Here is a 20,921-nt window from a genome sequence, read left to right as displayed (position 1 = left end):
TTATGAATTAAAGAAACATGTTTATAATTGCATTGCTACATATAAAACTAGAGATGTACCTTTTTTTCACTTTGAGATGAAGGCAAATCCTGATATGGTAGCTCCTGATACTTCTGTCAGTTCTGTATCCAACTCTAGAGACCTGCAGAATTTGATGTAAAATTTTGACTTCTGTGTTAATTTTAAAAACAATTTTGGATAAATCAGTTACATCTGGAATTATCTAAAATTCCCAAGGTTGGCTTAAAAACTTGTTGAAAGCCTTAAAAAATGCATAGAATCCAAGGGAATGGACAATTTGTAGGAGTTTCCTCATTCAGTTGCCAGATAACCCAGGTACATTTGGTAGAGCTCAGTCCTTTATTTTTGTTTTGTGTTCTCTTCCTGATTCAGTGGAAATTACATGATCAGAAATGCAAGAACCAAGTTCTTTTCTTTCAATGCTCTATATTAAATCATGGGAACATGGTAGAATGATGTAAAAATACCTTAGTAGTTGCGCTTTGTATCTTGTAAACCTCACAAGTTACATGGTTCTTGCATTGATGCTTTTCTGGTGTGCAGGTTGGAGACTATGTGCTTGCCAGAACTGGGAGAAAGGCAGAAAATGAATATTATGCACCTGCCATTGTCATAGCAACACCAGAGAGAGTGGAAGCAGGTGACAAACTCTACACAGTACTGATGTTCAACAGCAAGGAGGTAAGTAATCCTAGAAGATGATACCAGTCTGGCCATTTTACCATTATTCTGTTTTTGAAGAGGCAGATAGAATTTTCTAGGCTGATGAGCTCCCTATCCCAATCTGAGTCTCCAGCTAACCAGAGTAAATCAGATTTCAGAGTGCAATGAAGAGCTCATGTAATAAACCTGATCAAAGAAATTCTGTAGGATAATTTATTCTTAAATCATACACTGTTCTTCCTTCTTTCATACATTTGGTGGCTTTCACAAGTTCCATACTTCTAAAATAAGAAACAGGGAGTTTTAACACAGTCAGTATAGTCTGAAATTAATTCCATTATGTTTGTTTATTTTGTTTTTTGTTTGTAAGCCATTATGATAATTTTACTGCATTTTTATAACGTGCATTACAGAAAATTTACTTTGTACTTGAAACTTTTATATTAATTGTCTTTATTAGAGGCTGATTGCAGTTTCATTTAAACAGTTGACTTTTTATGCATATTTATCTTCATTGGTTATGAGATTTCAGTTTAAATTAGATGAATGTTGATTGTGTTATTGCAGGAACACTGTGTAAGAAGCGAGCTCATTAAAATCAGCCAAGCCAAGTATATCTATTCGTGTCAGTACATAAGAACAGTGCAGACAGTGGATTATGAGATGTGAGTACGTTTGAACTGAAAATACCAAATTTTAAAAAATTTGAATCCTAAATGTAGCACTTTAAATTCAGCTATACTGTCAGGTTTCTATATGTATTACTCTAACTACAGCTATTGTGAACTGGCTTACTCTACTCATGCAACTATGTGAGAATCTCTTGCCCTATTTTCACTCTGGAAACATTGGTGGGATGTGGTGGTTTGAAGCTTAGTCCCAGAAAATTGTTAAGGGGGTTGCTGAAACGTGAGATGGAGTTTCTATTTGTTGTAGATCTTACTTTCCTTTTAAGATATTTATTGTTATGTAAAGCTGCACATTAAATTGCAATTGTTTTCTACGGTACTTGTTCATCTTCTGGACTTAAATATGGAGAATGATGGAGAGAGAGTGTGTAAGATGAGCATGAGCCCCTACTTAGGTTCTGTATAATTAATGTGCAGCAAGATATGAAGTGTGCACTGAAAATGCCGTGGTTCCAGGTATTTATGGATTTTCATCATGTATTAAGTTCTAGTTTAATCCAGTTGAAATTGTGACACCCTTTAGAAGACGAACATTTTCAGACAACCTTAGGATGGACAATAAGATCAGAACAAACATCCAGGGATATTTCTCTAAAATACATTCCCAACCTACAATAATTTGGGATTTAAAAATTCTCTGAAGCAGAATTGAAGTCTCTGTATTAAACAGCCTTGATGGAATTTTCTTCCATGAATTTGTGGAGTTACTTTTTTTGAAACCATGTAAAACTTCATCATTCATAGCTTCTTCCTGGGGGAGTCGCACAGTCTAACATTTTGTGTGAAAAAACATAATTTGTTTTGAATCTTCCATTTGCCTTGACATCCACAAGATGAAGGATTTCCTCTTTCCTGTAGTATGAGCACTGCTGCAAAAGAATCATATAATCTCCATCATGGGAAGTTTATTTCCAAGAGGAAACATGAACAGGAAAAATCACAGAATCCCAGAATTAGCTTGGTTGGAAAAGACCCCTGGGATCATTGAGTCCAACCTATCACCCAACACCTCCTTGTCAACTAGACCATGGCACTGAGTGCCACATTCAGTCTTTATTCTTAAACACCTCCAAGGATGGTGATTTTACCATCTCCCTGGGCAGCCCATTCTAATGCCCATTCACTCCTTCTGTGAAGAGCTTCTTCCTAATGTCCTGCCTAAACCTTCTCCTGGTGCTGCTTGAGGCTGTGTGCTCTTGTCCTCTCACTGGTTATCTGGGAGAAGAGACCAACCCACCCCCAGCTACACTTTCCTTTCTGGTAGTTGTAGAGAGAAATATATTCCACTATTCAAGGCAATTTTAGATCACAGAATCATGGGATGGGTCAGATTGGAAGGCACCACAGTGGGTCATCTGGTTCAATCCTCCTGCTCAAGCAGGGTCATCCCAGAGCACATGGCACATGATTGCATCCAAATGGTATCTCCAGTGAGGAGACTGCACACTCTCTCTGGGAAACCTGCTCCAGTGCTTGGTCACCCACAGATGTTCTTAATTTTCACTGAAATGTTCTAATATGATTATCATCATTAAAGATTTAATCTAAAAATTATGAGTGAGGGTACCAGTTGTGGGCTGATCTATGGATTCACTGAGAAGGCATGGAGTGAGAAGCAACTGAAATTCAAGTCCTGTGATTCCCACATATTTTCTAGTAGTGATCCCAGTACAGTTTGACACTCAACCTTCCACCAGCTTGCAGACACAGCACACAAACAAATGAATACCCTCTCTTTACTGAGCAGAATTCCAAATCTGGGAATACATCAGTGCTTTTTCCCAGGCCACATCATTGATATGACAGTCGCCTCTTGTCACCAAAAAGCAAACCTGAAGACCATGGTTTCCTTCTTAATGCATACAACCAGTTGAAAAGAAGCAGGTATATAACTGGTCTGAATTCCAGAAAAATCAGCAGTTTTTTCCTTCCACTGAGTTGAATTGTATTCTAAATGAAGTACCTTATTAAGAAAAGATGTGATTAAATGCATAAGCAATAAGAATAGTGTCTATTCTACATGCTTTGTTTCATGAAAAAGTGCTTTAGTAAAAATATTCACTCTCCAAAGAGAATTTATTAGCAAGCTGAATTGCCATTTTTATGTACAAATGAGGAGAAAATTGAGTTATGCACTGGCAAACAGGAATTCTTTGGAGAATTAACTGAAGTGAATGCACCAAATGAATGCACTAGAACCCCTGCCTTTTATGAGGGCATGGAAGTGTGCTTTCCAATGAAATTTGTTATTTATTATATTTCTGAAATAAATCCCTCCCTCCTGTGTCCTTCTTAGAGGGGGACACTGCAGCATATTGCTCATGGGTGTGCACAGATCTAATGAGAAAGTGCTGACATTGTTGAAAGGAACAATGCCAAAGCATAATTTAATTGGAAAGGAATAAAAAATTCTGAATACAATATGATATTAGAACCTCAAAAAGAGACCAACACTTTATGCTAAGTACTGGAGTAGTAAGGGAAAAAAAATTAAAAGGCACTTCCCAGGTTCCCATGTCGACAGGAAATCCTCAGTGCCCGTAGATGTATTACAATGGTTTGGCTAACTCCAGCTCTGAGTTGTTTGGGATTGTCTTTTAATGTTTTTGTGGTGTGTATTGGGGTTATGCTTAACTGACTATTCTTTAGAGGTACTAATACAGCTCTTACAATTTTAGTATGAGACTTTAGTATCTGTTTGGGGCATTTTCCTGCTATCACTATGGAAGGAAATAGTTATGGAGAAAAAGCTCTCTGCAAATATAGCTAACAAGTTCCATATGTAAAGTAAAACACTGTGTGATCTGGACCCACAGAGCAAAAGGGTCCTTTTTGCCCACATCCTTTCTGGAGTCATAAGAGGCAAATATGATTAAGGGCCAGAGCTCTGTTTTAGGGTATCCTTCACTTAATTCTATTAGTAAAATGGAAACTGTATTGTAGAACATTTATAGCCCTGTCAAATGGTCAAGAGTGTGAGAAGTCCTTCTCTTGTCAGTACTGTGAGATATGGAGAAAGGTGAAATCTGTGCCATGTAAAAGAGGCTTTATGAGATGTGTGCTTTTAGCTTTGTGGATTTCCTTTTCTGGTTTTCCAGCCTGGATGGTAAGACTGCAAAGCCCTGCCCTCGCCCACCTGTGGAAGATGAAGGAGAAGGAGAAGCAAAGAAAAGTATTGTGAAAGAAAAGAGGAGAAAAAAGAAAAAGAAGAGGTCAACATTGGACAAAAGGCATCGCAGGGAGTTGATGTCAGATTTTGATAATCTTTTGTCTCTGGAAGTGAAGTAAAACAGACAGGAAGAAATTAACTGTCTAGCAAGAAGAAAGAATTTGGAGGTAAAGATGTAGCTCTGGAAAAGTGTAAGTTTTAAGAATTAAGCTTCTGTGATGGGCCTTTAGCTATTCCCCACACAAGAAACAGATTTCTGCATTTCTGGGTGTTAGCCAAGTTAGCTTTCCCATGTCCTATATGATGAAATTCTTTCACCTTCTTTAGAAACTGTTCTTGACACCTTCTCAGCATGTGTTTTCACAGCAACAGCAAGAAATGAATAAAGCAGATTACAGCATATGCCACCTTAATTTCCCTAACAGTTGTAGTAGCAGTGAGGATACAGTAACACCAAACCTTAGTGCCTGCTTGTAAGCAGAGTATATATTCCAGTCCCTCTACTGCTTGTGCTTTGTTAGATTAAGTTATGTCTGTATTGTGGGTTTTAAATTATTGCTCCTGTATCTCAGTGCTTCAGAGATTAAATTGCTTTTGGTGTATGAGCTGGCTCAGTTAAAGCTGACAGCAGTGCCTATACTCTCTGTCACTCTGGAGCAGAGGTTGGGTTAGTGTAGGCCTGCCATTATGTCAGTCAGCTTTTCATTTAGTGGAAAGATGACAGGGTTTTTATCCATACTTGCTAGGTGTACCTCCTTGTACCATTTTAAATACGTTTTCAACAGCCCCATTGTGTATTTATGTCCAGAAGTGATGGGTTATAAATTTACTCAGTCATCTTGTTTTCAATCAACTTGATTTGGCTCATCTGAATGTTGCTTCTGTGTTCTCACTCATCTTTTAAAGATTGCTTGCAAATTCCATTTACAGTAAATTCACGAATACAAGCCGCACTGAGTATAAGCCGCATCTCTGGGTGTTGGCAAATATTTCGGTTTTTGTCCATAGATAAGCCGCACACGAATATAAGCCGCTCTGTCGTTCGCAGCGAGGACCCACGTGCAATTAGTAACAGAACCGCGGGAGGGCGGGGTTTACTGGCTGAGCTAAGGCTGTGCAGGCTCGGCCCGCTAGGGGCTGCTGACGGGGCCAGGTGGCCCAGCCCGGCGCTGCCGCTCGGGGCTGGCCGCTGCTGCCACTGGGCTCGGTCACCCCGGGTCGGCGCTGCCCCGTGGTGGCAGGCAGGGACGGAGCTTCCCCTGCTCCTACGGCAGCGGCGGCAGGCGGGGACGGAGCTTTCCTGCGCCCTTGGCGCCGGCGGTGGGCGCGGACAAAGCACCCCGCCTCCTCCCCGAGCTGCGGCAATGGCTGCGCGGGGCTCCCATCGGCTCCCGGAGCCGCGGCAATGGCGGCGCAGGGCCCCCGTCGGCTCCCCGGGCCGCAGCAATGGCGGCGCAGCCCCCCCCCTCTCCTCCCCAAGCCACAGCAATGGCGGCGCAGGGCCCCCGTCCTCCCCGAACCGCGGCAATGGTGGCGCGCGCCCCCCCCCCCCCCCCCCCCCTCCCCTGGGCTGCGGCAGAGGAGGAAAGAAGAGAACTCTCCCGCCTCTCTCCCCGCCCCCCCGTGCTGCCTGCAGGGAGCCAGGGCAACACAGTAACACTGTAACAATCGCCGAATGCCGGCTTTTACTGGCAGGTGCTTGGCTTGGCGCCCTGGCTGGCACGTCTGGGGTTGTAAATGTCAGAAAATTATTCACATATTAGCCGCCCCCGACTATTAGCCACACTTCCGGGTTTCCACCAAAATTTTTGTCAAATTGCTGCGGCTTGTATTTGTGAAATTACTGTACACTGGTTATAGTAGGTATTATGGTGCCCATTATATAATGGGCATTTTATGAGTGGCCTGATCAGAATCATGTGAGAGCAGAGGTGTTGGGCTTGTCCAGTGAGAAACCATGTTTCCAAAGGTGGGGCTACATCACTGGAAATGCTCTATTATCCCAGATGCCTTCGTCTTAGACATTTCAAGATGCAGATGCTGAGGAAATGTGAAATAATCCTAATGTGATCAGCAAGTCCTGTAACTGATTCCCTGCAGCTTGGAGGAAAGATTACATGAGAGCAGTAGTTATCTGTGCATTTTAATCCTGCCTGGATTTAGCAAATAATCTCATAATATTCTAACAAGGTTTCAATGTCATATGCAGGTCAAACATCCTGAAGAAAGTACCTTTTCCTGTTCTTGTGACACCATAAATATTGAATGTGGGGTTTTTTTCTAAAATTTATTTTCATTTACGTACCCTTCTGTGTTTTATCAGAAAGGTTAAAGTCAGAGCTGATAAAGATGTTAAGTAACACTATATGGTCATCCTCACATGGTTTTGTTAGATATCTCTTTTTCCAATCCCTCTATGTGACTGTGTATTTATTCTCTTTGAGTGTGGATAGTTGCTCCATTTTCATACTATGCAAATGTTTCACTCTGTGTACCTGACCCCTGATATACACATCTCTTTGAACTGTGCTAATACTGGATCTCATTTTAAAGATGAAGAGAATAAAGAAAACAAATTTGCCTGGCATTGTTTTTTTCCTTCTGCTTAACTTCCCGTCAAGTATGAGCTATTAGTTTACACTTACTGCTTGGCAGTTCAATGTGTGTTGAGCACCAGATCTGTGAGATTCCCCTGTGCAGGTTAACACTTTTCCTTAGAAGTTGTCATATTTGATTACATTGATGTGGGTAGGTGTTAAATAACATGGACGAGGAGTTGGAAAGCACCACCATTCTAATGAATTATTCAGTTAGTCTCTATGGACCAGGTATTAAAAATATCATGTATCTAACAATGGAGTTTCCCTTAATGGAGTTTTTGTAGTGCTGAAATAAAGCTGGATATTCAAGTCAGGAGCTGCACAAGTGAGGTGAAATACCCTGTTTTCCTCTTCAGACCTCTGTATCACTCTGAAGTCTCAAATAAATATTGCCTTTCATACACTGGACACAACAGTGTTCATCAGAGTGATCCCTTTCCACATTTTCCTAATAGTTGCTTTCATTACTTCATTATTTCTGGATTGTTTATACAAAGGCAAAATTTTTAAAAATAGTCTGCATCTTGGGGAAATGTTTTGAATAGCTGTAATATTAACAACTTTTGTAGTTAAATATCTTTTACAGGAACAAGGTTATGCTTTTTTAGTTTTCTGAAAACAGTCTGTTAAACTGGGTTTATCTGAAAGATGTATATTCGTCCCACATATTCTTTTCCTTGTCTTATCAAATACCTAGATAATTTGGATATCTTTTAACTTCTATAAAAGCTCAATAGTCCTGATCTGTTTGACTGAAGTAAAGGCATTTTCTTCATATATACATACACACACACATATATATATATAGATAGATAGATAGATATGTATATATGTGTATATATATGTATATGGTATGCATTAAATAATCTGACTGGGCTATGTTTTGTAACTATTTGATGTGTTAATCAACACTTCTGCCCATGTTTCTGCTGCCTTCATGTGTACATTCACTAGCCATATGAGGAAGTAAGTTCTCCTAAACTTGAATGAGCATTGCCAGATACCAAGATGGATTTTTGTGTTCCCCAGGTTCATGAAGGTTCAGCTACATGGCTCTTATATAGCTGGTTGATGAAGCCTTCTATTCTCATAAAGCCTTATATTTCAACAGAGCTGTGGGCCCTGTATGAATCAAGGGAATTTGGACAGTTTGTGGTTTGGTTTCTCCTCAGCTAAAATATTTCTGATTGTTAAGAGGAATCAACAGCCCATTCCTGTTGGTCCCTCTTGCGGAAACAGCATAAACAGAAGTAAATAAAGATTAAGTAATTGTGTTAGTTATTTAGTGTATATTAGCTTCATTGTTGTGTGAAGTGAATTCTCCTTTATTTCTTCCAGAACTGCTATATTTGAAACATTATTTTGATGTGCATGCTTGCCACTCTTACTGTGTTAGTTAGCTCTATGTGTTTATAAAAAGAGTGAATGAAAGCCTGGAAAATTCCTGCTGACTGTTGGCTAATGATTCTTTGTCTTGGTAACTCAAATAATACTATTTGATGTAGCAAGACCATTGATACTTAACCCTGTCCTTGGTTATTGCAATAATTGTTTTTGTAAGTGCAGTAAAATAATGTATCTCTTTCCATAGAAAAATTCTTCTGCCTGTTTTTCTAGTTTTCTCTCTGTTCTGAAATGCCTAATATTTGTTCCTATAACTTCCTTGTCAATTTTCTAAAATTTGTATCTAGTAAAAAAAAAAATAAGAAAAAAATTAGGGTGAAATACAGGTATAATACACAGTAATACACTGCACTGCCTGATGCATTAGCAAATAATAGCTATCAGAGCCAAAATCTCCTCTTTCATTTATAATGAGATGTGACTTGAAGCAATTATGCTGATAATTACTGTAACTGCCAATATGGGCAGTTGGGAGACCTTTGAAAATGAACATTTTCTATCCTTTTCTGTAGCAAACGTAGTTTGTCTGAATTGGGTTCAAGAGTGGAGCAGCTGTAGCACCTGGCATTCTATGGAATTGGCTGGATTTCCTGCAGTAAGATTTCCCATTTTTAGTACCCTCTCATTTTCCAGTCTCATTTTCCATCTAGTTCATTCAGCATTTGGAGAAGGCTATCATAATAAAGCACTGTTCCCATCTGTTGGTCATGGCTTGTCTAATGAGCAGTTGATGTCAATTCAGCTATGCCTGCATCTGTTCCTTACTGCAGCTGTGTGTGGCTAAGGGCTCCTCAACAGCGGCCAGATTTAGCTTTTGTTTGTCTCTTGATACCATGGTACAGCTTGGCTAGAAACATTCTGTCTTCTCTCAGGGTTGTCTGCTTATGGAAAGAGGAAAGTGTGCTAAACTCTCCGTCTCTTTCCCCATAAAGAATGAAACATGGAGACAGGCAAGGGAAAAGAAGTGCAGTTCCATTAGTTTAGGAGGTTTGTTTGGGGGATGTGAGGGCAGAGACGGAGGACCGTTCAGTCCAGGTCCTATGAGCAAGACCAGAATGGGTTCCTTCAGCATCTTAGGAAAAAACAAAGCCTGTACACTGGCTGGAGACAATGAACAGGTTGTGAACTGTGTGTGATGGGGAACACTCATTTAACAGTGCAGCTTTCACTCTACTCTGGGAAGCACTATGGCCACAATACCTTTCAGTATTTTGTACTGCAGACAGACAGGACAGAGTCAAGAAATTTCCTGACCCTTACACGTGTGAACTCTAGATTTCTGTCTCTTAGGGTGCTGAAGAAGAATCAGAATGTTCCTTTGTGTATGTAAGTGCTGGTGGTACATGTTTATTAGACAATTTTCAAAGGCGTGCTTTTGATTTTTAAACTGCAGCTTCAGAGTTTCAGTGGTAGCTATGGATGACAATCACTCCTAAAAACTAATCATACTCATATTCTATATGTATTCAATCTATGCTGTTGCTTCCCCAACCTGTACATCATATACTTATCCTTCTTTATCCTTCTGATTCCTTCCACAGTATTGTTTTCTACTACACAAGTGATTTTTATATGATCGTTGAAAACCAAAGTCTGAAGCAAAATAGACTACATGCTTTTGTTTACTTTGTTTCTTCCTATTTTATTCTCTTTCATTTTTCCTCCAGCTTCTGATCTTTTGTCATTCATTATGATTGTCATCATTTTGTGCTAGGAGGGTGCCCAGTAGTTGGTGGTCTCATATGATATGACTAAGAAGTGACTCTTCAGTGACCCTTCAGAGAAGGGTCAAACAAAGTTCCATGTAGCCTATCCCCTAACCTAGCAGTTCCTGGGAGATGATTCCTGAGAAAGAGTAAGATCAAAGATTGGCCTGTGAATACAACAACTACAAGCTACAGAGTTAGAAAGTGAGAATACTTTAAAATACCTGAAAGACAGACTGGTTTGAACTTGTGAGGAAGAAAGCAAAAAAATCTTTATGCAGAACTACTGCTCTGTTAACATAGTCATTGAGTTATTTGTATAATGACAAATTTCAGGGGATGTTTGAACTGTGACATCCAAGCTCATGGTGGGTAAGTGTGTTCTCTCACTAAAGAGTCCTTGTTCTCTCCTAGCATCTTCCCTCTCCATTTCATTATCCTGGTGTTCCTCAAGGTGTCAAACTGCAGTTGTTGAGTGCTTCACCTTCCAGCCCACCGAAGTCTCCTTGATGCTTGCAAAGTCCGACTGAAGGAAATTCTCCAGAGCCTGGTAAAAGCAGCATCCCCAGGGTTGCTGGATGATTAAAGAAAGAGTAATAGAGACAAAAATGAGAATATCCTTGTACCATCCTTTAAGAGACAGGAGATAGATTAGATAGATAGATAGATAGATAGATAGATAGATAGATAGATAGATAGATAGATAGATAGAGATAGAGATAGAGATAGATATAGATATAGATATAGATATAGATATAAATATTTCTATAGTCAGTGGAGGCAGAGTCTTTGAGGATATATTTAAATATCTCTGGAGTGGTTCCTTTAGGCGTTTTTCAATTGCCTGCTCTAGGTAGCCAGTTCAGGTGTACAGTTGGCCGGGAAAATCCTACACAGTAGCTGTGCAGGTATTTCCCAGGAGAACACTGGTTTCACCAGAGATCACTTTTGGGAAAATCTTGAGGGTTTGATACCTGCTTTTGTCTCAGTGCGGAGGAAAAAGAAAAAAAGAAAAAAAAAAGAAAAAAATAAAAAGAAAAAAAAAAAGAGGACATTTTTATTTAGTAAAAGAGAAATATAGAATTTGTGCAGCCAAAATGACCATGAAGCCAGGATAGTTCAGTGGGGCTGTGAGAGAGTGTGGAAATTTTTTGCTTGGCCTGATTTAGGGAAGACTCAAACCCAGGAGAAACTGAAATGGTCTATCCTGGAAGCTGCAGTTAGCATGGCTCATATCACCTTCTGTTCTTTCCTTCGGCATGTCCTAGAGCTTGCTCTTGGAGAATGGAGCTGGCACACACATGGAGTCCCTGGTACAGGCAGTCACTGAGGGTCTTTTCTATACAGTGAAGAGATATCACTATACCACAGCATTCAGGAAATTTTAGGACAGGGCATCTGGAAAGAAATACTTTACTGTGGAGATGAACATTTCATTTTGTGAAGGAAATGGCACTACCAAGGGATAGAAGAGCCCCTTACCTGATGGCAGAGAAGATATCTAAATGGATGGTTTAGATATCTGTTTTATCCCCAAGAGTGGCTTTCAGTCACACAGACTTTGGAATTGACCTGCTCACATTTTTTTGAGGAAGATGTGTCTCAAATTAGTCTAGCATTGACATGATGATCTCACCTATGTCTTTTTGATTACTGGGTGTTTGAGGCTGAGCAGGTGCAATTCCAATGACATGAAGAAAATGGAGTGTGGGCCAATTTTGTATGTAAATACTAAGTATGTGCAGATGAATTATGTGCCATCTGACAGTGCCAAAGACTTGGATCCTGTTTCAAATAATGGCCAAAGAAACTTACCTTAGTATTACATTGGGTGCACAAAATACAAACAGGAATGTTAACCAAGCACAGGATTAAAATGGCCAGCACAGTTAGTCTGAATGGCTAATTCTTATGCATAAAAGGTGGCCATCAATCACTGTTGGTTATTTAAACAGGTTATGTTTAAAAACTGATGTATTACAGAAATATGGATGGTGATGAATGAGTTCCCTTTTCACCTGTTATTAAGGATCCATTGCACAGTTATGTTCTGGATGTGTTCTTGACCTCAAGAACCACCTGTCATGGGATAACATTTATTAATTTTCCCTACTGTGGCCGCAAGACTTTCCTGCCTGAGTTTGGTTAAATGTTTTGTTGCATTGCTTTTCAGTAAGCTTGGGAATTGTTAGGGTGATTTATTCTTTTAATTCAAACATTCCTGTTGGTCCATTTGCACAAACTGAGTTCTGTCCTGAGTTCCACACCCTGGTGAGATGTATGGAAGGTTATGTTTCCATATGCTTGTGTCTGTCCTCCATCTCTTTTAAAAAGATACAGTAATTTCACGAATACAAGCCGCACCAATTTGACCAAAATTTTGGTGGAAACCCGGAAGTGCGGCCAATATTCCGGGGCGGCTAATACATTAACAAAATTCTAAAAGCTGCCAACACGGAAGTGAGAGCCCGCGGCAGCCCCAAGCCAAGCTGGAGCCCGGCCGGCCCCGGCAGAGGTGGGAAAGCCTGGCAGAGGCGGGGCCAGCAGTGTGGGGGGCGGGCGGCAGAGCCTGAGCCAGCAGGGCGGGGCAGGGGGGCGGCAGAGCCCGGGCCAGCAGGGCGGGGCAGGGGGGGCGGCAGAGCCTGAGCCAGCAGGGCGGGGGAGCCCGGGAGAACTGGGGCTAGCAGTGCAGGGGAACATGGCAGAAGCAGGAAGGCCGACGGGTGGGGCTGCCTGGCAGCGGGGGAAGCCCAGCAGAATCGGGGCCAGCAGCGTGGGGGAGCCCGGCGGTGCGGGGGCCTGCAGTGCCGGCCAGGGCGAGGAAACGCGGCGGCGGTGCAGACGGGAGGGGGCGGCCGGCGAGCCCGGCGGCGGCAGCGGCAGCCCCGCCGGCCGGGCGAGCGAACGCGGCAGTGGGGCGGTGCTGACGGGAGAGGGGGGCCAGCGAGCCCGGCGGCGGCGGCAGCACCACCCGGCCAGCCCCGCCAAGCCGTGGCGCTGAGCTGGGCCACCCGGCCCCGTCGGCAACCATGAGCAGGCCGAGCCTTCCTGGTCCCGCCCCGAGCCAGTAAAGCCCACTATGCCGCGATCCTGTTACTAATTGGCCAATTTGTGAAAGCTGCGCACGGATTCTCGCGACGAACGAAAGTGCGGCTAATATTCGGGGTGCGGCTTATCTATTGACAAAGACAGCAACATTGTCGAGGCACCGGAAGTGCGGCTTATAATCCGTGCGGCTTGTATTCGTGAAACTACTGTAAGTAGTATTATTGTGGTCTGCCAATAAGATGAATTTTCCATTTGGATTTACCAGATAGCTGAGCCTGACCAGGAAGGCCTAGTTTCAGATTCTGTCAAGGGCGCATAACCAGACCATCAAAAATCCAGGTTGCTTCTTCATCACACTGCCTCAGACTACTTCTTTCTGTTCTTTTCCAGCTACTAAGTCTTGCTAAAGGAACATAGCAAAAATAACTAAACAAAAAAACTAAACAAAAACCCCCAAGCAAACAAACAGAAAAAAATGTTCACCTGCATATGTATTCATCATTCTGGACCAAGCCTTGAACCCAAGATTTGAGACTCAAACCCTGGCATTCAGGTCTGCATGAAAGGCATAGGGAGAGAACACCTGTTAGCTGTCCTGTTGGTGCCAGCTGTTAGAAAGGCAGGAAGCAGACAATTGAGCCTGAATTCCTTTAGAAAGGCATCAGTAACCTCCTACTCAGTTGTGAAAATGGGAAATCAGATCAATATCCTATCTTCTGAGAAAAAAAGGAAGCTTCATGGAAGTCTGTATAACAAACTCAAGCTGTTTCCTTGCTTGCCTAGGGCTTGGCTGCTGCATAAATACAGCAACACTGTGAGAGAGCACATAAGCTCCTCTTCATCACACATCCCCATGGCTCTGAGTGCTCCAGAGCCAACTGCAACCCTCTGCTGTTGATAAAATGAGAGTGTTGGCATCAGAGCTGAGGTTTTCCTCCAGCTGGAAGGTGTTTCTCCTGGGAGAGGGGAATGCTCAGCAGAAAAGCATGCAGGTGTATGCTGAGTGCCCATGAAAACCAAGCAGTTAGTGATCCCAGTCCTCCCCACAGTGGCTCTGGAGCCAGGCCAACAGCATTAAACAAGTGCTGTACCTGCCCAAACTATGAGACAAGGTTTGCTGATGCAGCCTTGCTGCTTCTGCACAGACACACCTCAACCTGGCTTGGTGGTGCCAAGGTTCCAATTTAACAGCAAACATACTGAGGGCAAAACTGTGTGAGGGATGATTTTACAACACATTGTAAGCTCAGTCTTCTAATTACAGGGCTGTAAGAAAAGGTCAGAAGCCAACAAATACAAACACATCTGTGGCCTAAACTGAACACCAGCTCTTTTTGCCCAGTTCTTCCACTCCAAAAGCTATTATGGTTGAGGTCTCTGCACTGGCAGTGTCATCCCTTCCTGTGAAAGTTGCCCCATGTCTCGGTCCTTAGCAGATTTAGAAGAGGTAGTTGTCCATCTCCAGTGGTATTCCCTGCTCCAGACAGTTTCCCTCACAGGTCACTCAGAGCTGAGCATTACAGCATCCAAGCAGATGCCTCTCTGTCTGTTCTCCACATGATCTTTAGTTGTTTGTGGGTTTTAAGGAGAGGATGTTGAGAAATTTGTGACACAAGCTTTGACATGTAGTGACAGCTACCTGCATGCACTGATCTTAAGATCAGATTTGTGACCCTAAGCTGAGTTTTTGCTGCATCAGACAGTGATTAGGATAATGGAGATCCTCCACAGCTCACCTTTGTTTTATGTAGTATGTATGCAGATTTGTTTTTTTGCAAACATGTCTGTCAGTCCCCTGAGTCAATCAGAAGCCACCTGACAGTGACTCCTGCAGCACTGATGCTGCATTGATCAGCCCAGACAAGAAGCAGCCTGCACTGATTTAAGATCCACTCTACAATACTGGTGCTACACAGCTGCTTGTAGGCTCAGACTTAATGTAGAGCTTACATGCTTGTGCTTGAAAACAGAATCTGGGACAGCAGTAAGCAAAAAATATTTGAGGATGATGATTTTCAAGCCAAACATTCTCCTCAGACAGATCACTGACATGACACCTTCCCTGGAATATCCTGTTAGCCGCTGCCTAAGGCACAGCCGGTGCTGCAGTGCCACTGCCTCTCCTGCGCTCCGGCGCTGCTGGAGCTGCTGCAGGCTCTGTTCTTCATCCTTGGGGCACTGCTCTCCCTGCTGGCTGGGATGTGTGGGACCGTGCTGGGAACGTGACAGGCGGTCCTGGGCTGAGATGGTCTCCTTACATGCCAGAAATTCATGGAATCACCATCTCCCCATGCTCTTTCTAATACAGCATGCTGTGAATCTACTCGCTTTTCACAGATGAAATGGAAACCGAAATCTTTAACCAAGAAATGTGTGAGGGGAGTAGATCCAGGCAATGCAGTGAATACAGATGGCAAATACAGCAGAATCGTTTTTTTTTTTCTTTCTACTATACTTCATGTTTTCAACCTTCTCTGCCTGTCTGCAGAGCCTCATTTTGTTCTGAAAGTATTTTCACGCATACTGCATTGGTTTACCACCCACAGAAGCTGCCTGTTTATTCTCTTCTGCTGTTTTCATTGATCCAACACGAAAGTCACCTTGAACTGAAAGAGCTTTGCCCTTGCTAGGTGTGCAAAGTACTAAAAAACATAAATACAAGCATACAAAAGACAAGGACTAAGCAAGTTTTTGTAGAGATTACTGTTACAGGAGGTCATAGATACTGAAGCTGAGTTGTGCATAAAAAGGCAAGATGCTCTTGGATTTAATAGATGGCTGGAATAGAATGGTGGCAGATTAGACACCAAGGCAGGGTATGCTATATGTGTTATACCTTTCATTACTTATCTTGGTCCTTTTCTTCCTGAACTGAAACATATTTTGGTATTTACTGGCCTTTTTTTAAACTTGCATCTTAATGGGTGACATGAGGCAATCTGCCTGTGGATAAATTATAAGAGGTATAGCACCAGAGAAAATTTCTTCCACAAGAAAATTCATGCCAGGATTCACCATCAATCATTATTTTATTCAGCTGCTTTGCAGAAGAAGGAAACTCAGACCCTTCCTCAACAAACAAGAGGCAGCATTTCAGCCTAACAGCTTTGTATTGAGTACCTAAATATCTTTTGCACATGAATTTAAAAATATGTTTCCAGATAATTACACTGTGAGTATGCCTGCAGGGCTGGCAGCTGAGTGTTGGCCTGTTTGTTCCCTTAATTAAATATATGGCTAAGTGCATTCAGCCACGTTAGCTCTGGCTGGGATGAGCAATGCTGTGCTTGCTGATTCCTTCAGTTCTGCCAGCCCTTGTGGTCACAGAGCAGCTACACTCTCACTGTGTTTTCAGCCTGAGCACAAAACCTACACAGACTTCCTTCATGTGCTAAAGGACAAAAATTAATTTTACTTGCCTTTTCTTTCTTATTTTCTTACTGTGGAATCTTTAGCTTAATTCTGGCTGTAAGAGCAACAGGAGATTGCAGGTTTTAACTCCACAGAGAAATGGGTTACACTAGAAAGCTTCAGGGGATGTGCTTTATAATTGGCACAAAACAGCAAATCCCAAACATTTTCCATGGTTGGTGGGACTTCTGGGAACCCTTTCTCTCATAAATATGTGACATTTTGTGCAGGATGTCTGATCCACCAAGAGGAACTTTCCTAGTGACAAACTGGCAGCTGACAAATAGTCTATGGTTGTTTTTTCTCTCTTTTCCAAGCCTACCCACTTTGTGTTGCTTTAAGAGATCAATACAATCCAATGACCAGTCTGACCAGTTTTGATCATTACCCATAAAACTGCTGAAAAAGCCTTGAAGTTCACAGCATGCCAAAGTACTGAATACAAAATTCCTCACCTCCCACCAGTGACTAAAACTTTTGTTCCTATATAAATGTGACCTTGTGTGTATGTGGTTTGCAGGTGCTTTGCAGTGGCAAAAACTTTTTAAATTCAAACAAGTCAGGGAGAAGCTGAGAGGACAAGGCCACTCCTACACAGAAACCAGCAAAGACAGATCTCAGAATATTTATGCAGTGGCTCTGGCAAAGTAGGTAATAATAAAGTTTTATTATATGTTGTATTTACATGCACATCTATTGCTGTTTGGCTTTTCTAAAATATATTTTCTTGAATGAAACTACAAACACTTCTACAAGGGCTTTGGACTTCTTACAAGCTGTGTAATGCTGAGCTCAGGGGCACTGCCCTTTCGATCTTCCCAGCAGTTGCCCCAGATAAGTGTGAGGGCTTGTTCTTACAGGAACTCTGGACACCATAGTCTGCGACTTCAATTAATTCCCCATAATACCTGGTACTTCCAACTGTACAATACTTTAAAAATGTGTCTCATTTGTGATGTTCATGGGGTCTTATGAACTAAAATGTACATTGAAATGTACAAAAATAAAGGTGGCCAAGTTTGTGGTAAGACCAATGCTTGACAATTTTCATCTGAGAGTTGAAATCTAAATGCAAGCACTTAGTGTGTGTCCGGGACACAAATTTGGCATCTAAGTGAATGGAAAGGGAGGGAAGTCCCATGATTGAGGATTTTAGATGTGATGCTCATAAATGCTCTAGCCACAAATATGTTTCCTGAGGAACTATCTCTGTCTTTTTTTCTCTATATATTCTTTTTCTTCAGATCCACAGAATTGAAACAAACAGGATGAAGTCCAGCTGCCCAAACATCAGTCCAGAGCTATCTGAGATGGCTAAGGGTGTTCAAGGCATCTGTTTCAGGCTGGCATATATGACGTAAGACTTACTAAGGACTCATTTTGTCTGGCTGCTAGATGCTGGGGGAAATAATCCACAGCACCTAAAATAGCACTGATCCCTGTCAGTAAAGTCATTCCCTCTGGTGAGTACTGCAGGAGAGGCTTAGGTTTGTCCATTTATAGCCACTACCATTTATATCTGCCTAATTATGTGAAGAGTGGAAGAAATTGTTTTGACATTAGGAAACTGCAGAAAACAAAGGCAAATCTAGTAATACTGAGACATGCTACAAAAAAAAAATGTACAGTAATTTCACAAATATAAGAAGCACCTGATTACAAGCTGCGCTTCTGGGTGTCGGCAACTATTCGTTCTTTGTCCATATATAAGCCACACCTGATTATAAGCCGCACGTTATAATACAGAGAGTGATAAAAGGTATCTCTTCCATCACCATCTGTTGAGGGTGGGGGCAGTGATCCTTATCTCTGTGAAAGATATTCTGCTAATGGGCGATCCATTGAAACCAGGCGGGGCATTGTTCTTTATCTTTTCACAACTCATCCTTCCTCCAGAGAGTCGTTTTCTGCTAATGGCCCATTGAGTCCCACTGTGGGACTGATAAAATTACTGCATCCCATTGGAAGTTGCTCCAGACAGGGGGAAGGGCCCAACATTTCTTACCAAAATAAAAACAGAGGTTTTGGGACACTAAGGGAGCCCCTTTCTCCACTGGACTCCAGAGGAAAACCAGATTTCTCCACATCACCACTGGACCTCCAGTGGGAAACTGCACCTTCTGCAGGAGCACTGCTCCAACTGAGCCACATCTGTCACTGCAGGAGGATGCAGCCACCATTTAATGGGACTGCTACCAACACCCTGCCTGACAGGGTGTCAGGTTGTACTCTGACTTTGTCAGGGTTTGGAGTTTGTTTCTTTGTAGTACTGTATTTCTATTTTAATTTCCCTAGTAAAGAACTGTTATTCCTAATTCCCATATCTTTGCCTGAGAACCCCTTGATTTCAAAATTATAATAATTTGGAGGGAGGGGGTTTACAGTCTCCATTTCAAAGAGAAGCTCCTGCCTTTCTCAGCAGACACCTGTCCTCCAAACTAAAACAGCAACTTTTCGTTCTTTGTCCATATGTAAGCAACACGTGATTATAAGCCGCACTTCCGGGTTCGGACCAAAATTTTAGTCAAATTAATTATATAATTATTTATAAAATTAATTATGATTATTAAAATTAATTATATAATTATATAATTGTGAAATTACTGTAATTGAAAATATTTTCTGAGCTGCTATCCAGAAAGTCATCAAAGGAATAATTATCCAATCTGCAAGCTACATTGAAAAATCATTCAAGTCTACTAATTAGTCATGAATGACATAAAAACAGGGGGGCAGTCTCTTCTGCCAGGTAACAAATGACAGAATGAGAAGAAATAGCCTCAAACTGTGCCTGGAGAGGTCCAGATTAGATATCAGAAAAAACTTCTTCAGTGAAAGGATTATGAAGCACTGAAACAAGCTGCCCAGGTAGCGGTGAAGTCACCGTCCCTGGAGGTATTTAAAAGATGTGCAGATGGGACACTTGGGGACATGGTTTAGTGGTGCCAGGTTAACAGCTGGACTCAATTATCTTAGAGGTCTTTTCCAATCTAAATAATTTTAAAATTTTATTATTTTAAGAGACATTTGTTCACAGTTATTTTTTTTCCTTGACTTTGCTCTTAGGTAAGGTCATGGGCAGGTCCTCTAGTGCCATTTGCACTGAGACAAGGTACTTCCCAGCACCTGATTTTTTCTTGTTGTGAATTGTATTAAACAGGATTTATTCCACAGAGCTAACTCAAGTTTTCTTTTAAGCTAACACCCTCTACTGTTCATTTCTGCATATTATCCCTAAACAAAACATAGCCACAATTAAAGTGACTACTGACTTTGTTGTGGTACAGCAATTTCTAGACTATTGTCCTAATTTTAGTTTTGTTATTCTTTGAAATGAGTGCAGCAGTGACTTAGTCACCCAACCTCTCTACATCTTTCAGAAAAAGAAACACGCTGCAATGTCCCTTTCCAATAGTTTTGATGTAGTATATATCTTTATTATTTATTTTTGAAAACGGCTGTGATTTCTGCAGTGCCAAGAACAGCCTGATCACAATGTGGTGTTGTTGTATGCTGGGGCTTTACTTTAGCAACCAGAAGGTTCTGAAGTTGCCTTCTCTCATTTTTTATGCTGTATTTTTGACATTCATCATGAAAGATGAATGGAGTTTCCTTGTGAATCATAACTGCTCACATTTCAAGGTTTTGATTTTGGAGAAGATGGTCCTCTTCTGTATTATGAGTTATCTGACTCAGAATTGCCATGCAAACCAGACATCTGGCTTGCCTAGCTCTGAATTACAGCCACATGCCATTCACCCGCTGTTTCTATACTGATCAGTCCATGCTTTGAGGATAAGGAAAACATAAATGAAACAACCCAGGAATTACTCAAGGAAGGGTACTTACACCAAAAGGACTCTTAGCTCTTCTCTAGAAAAAACAACTGCATGGAATGGAAAGGGCAGAAGAATCTGCAGAGGTCTCCTTCCCAGTCTCTAAGTAGCATGACTGTAATGGTTTGAAAGCAAAACCAGTGAGAGACTCCAAGTCAGAAATACAATTTAATAGGAAAAGAGAGAAAAATAAAATACTTGCAATAGTACAAAAGAAAAACCACTGACAGAGTCAGAATACAGCCTGACATCCTGCTAGTTAGGGTGGTGGTAGCAGTCCAGATAAAGTGACCTTCTTAAAGCAGTGATCCTGTAGAAAGATCCAGTAGCACTTGTCCTCTGGAAACCAGCAGATAAGAGTTGCTCTGGTGTTC

At 41.7% G+C, this 20,921-nt stretch overlaps 1 protein-coding gene across 1 annotated transcript in view; it reads left to right on the top strand.

Moving 5' to 3' along the window:
• The window catches only part of VWA3B (von Willebrand factor A domain containing 3B), a 64,302-nt gene extending 58,837 nt beyond the window's left edge, over positions 1–5,465 (top strand). Inside the window, exons 26-28 of the mRNA XM_033052477.1 lie at positions 565–702; positions 1,252–1,349; positions 4,472–5,465. Of these exons, the coding sequence (XP_032908368.1) occupies positions 565–702; positions 1,252–1,349; positions 4,472–4,661 (426 nt within the window). The 3' untranslated portion in view covers positions 4,662–5,465. The remainder of the gene's footprint in view (positions 1–564; positions 703–1,251; positions 1,350–4,471) is intronic.
• Positions 5,466–20,921: the final 15,456 nt, after the last annotated feature.

Source organism: Catharus ustulatus, chromosome 2 (assembly GCF_009819885.2).
Source record: "Catharus ustulatus isolate bCatUst1 chromosome 2, bCatUst1.pri.v2, whole genome shotgun sequence".
NCBI lineage: Eukaryota > Metazoa > Chordata > Aves > Passeriformes > Turdidae > Catharus > Catharus ustulatus.
Note: the sequence above shows the minus strand (reverse complement) of the source record. Positions and strands in the feature narration are given on the sequence as shown.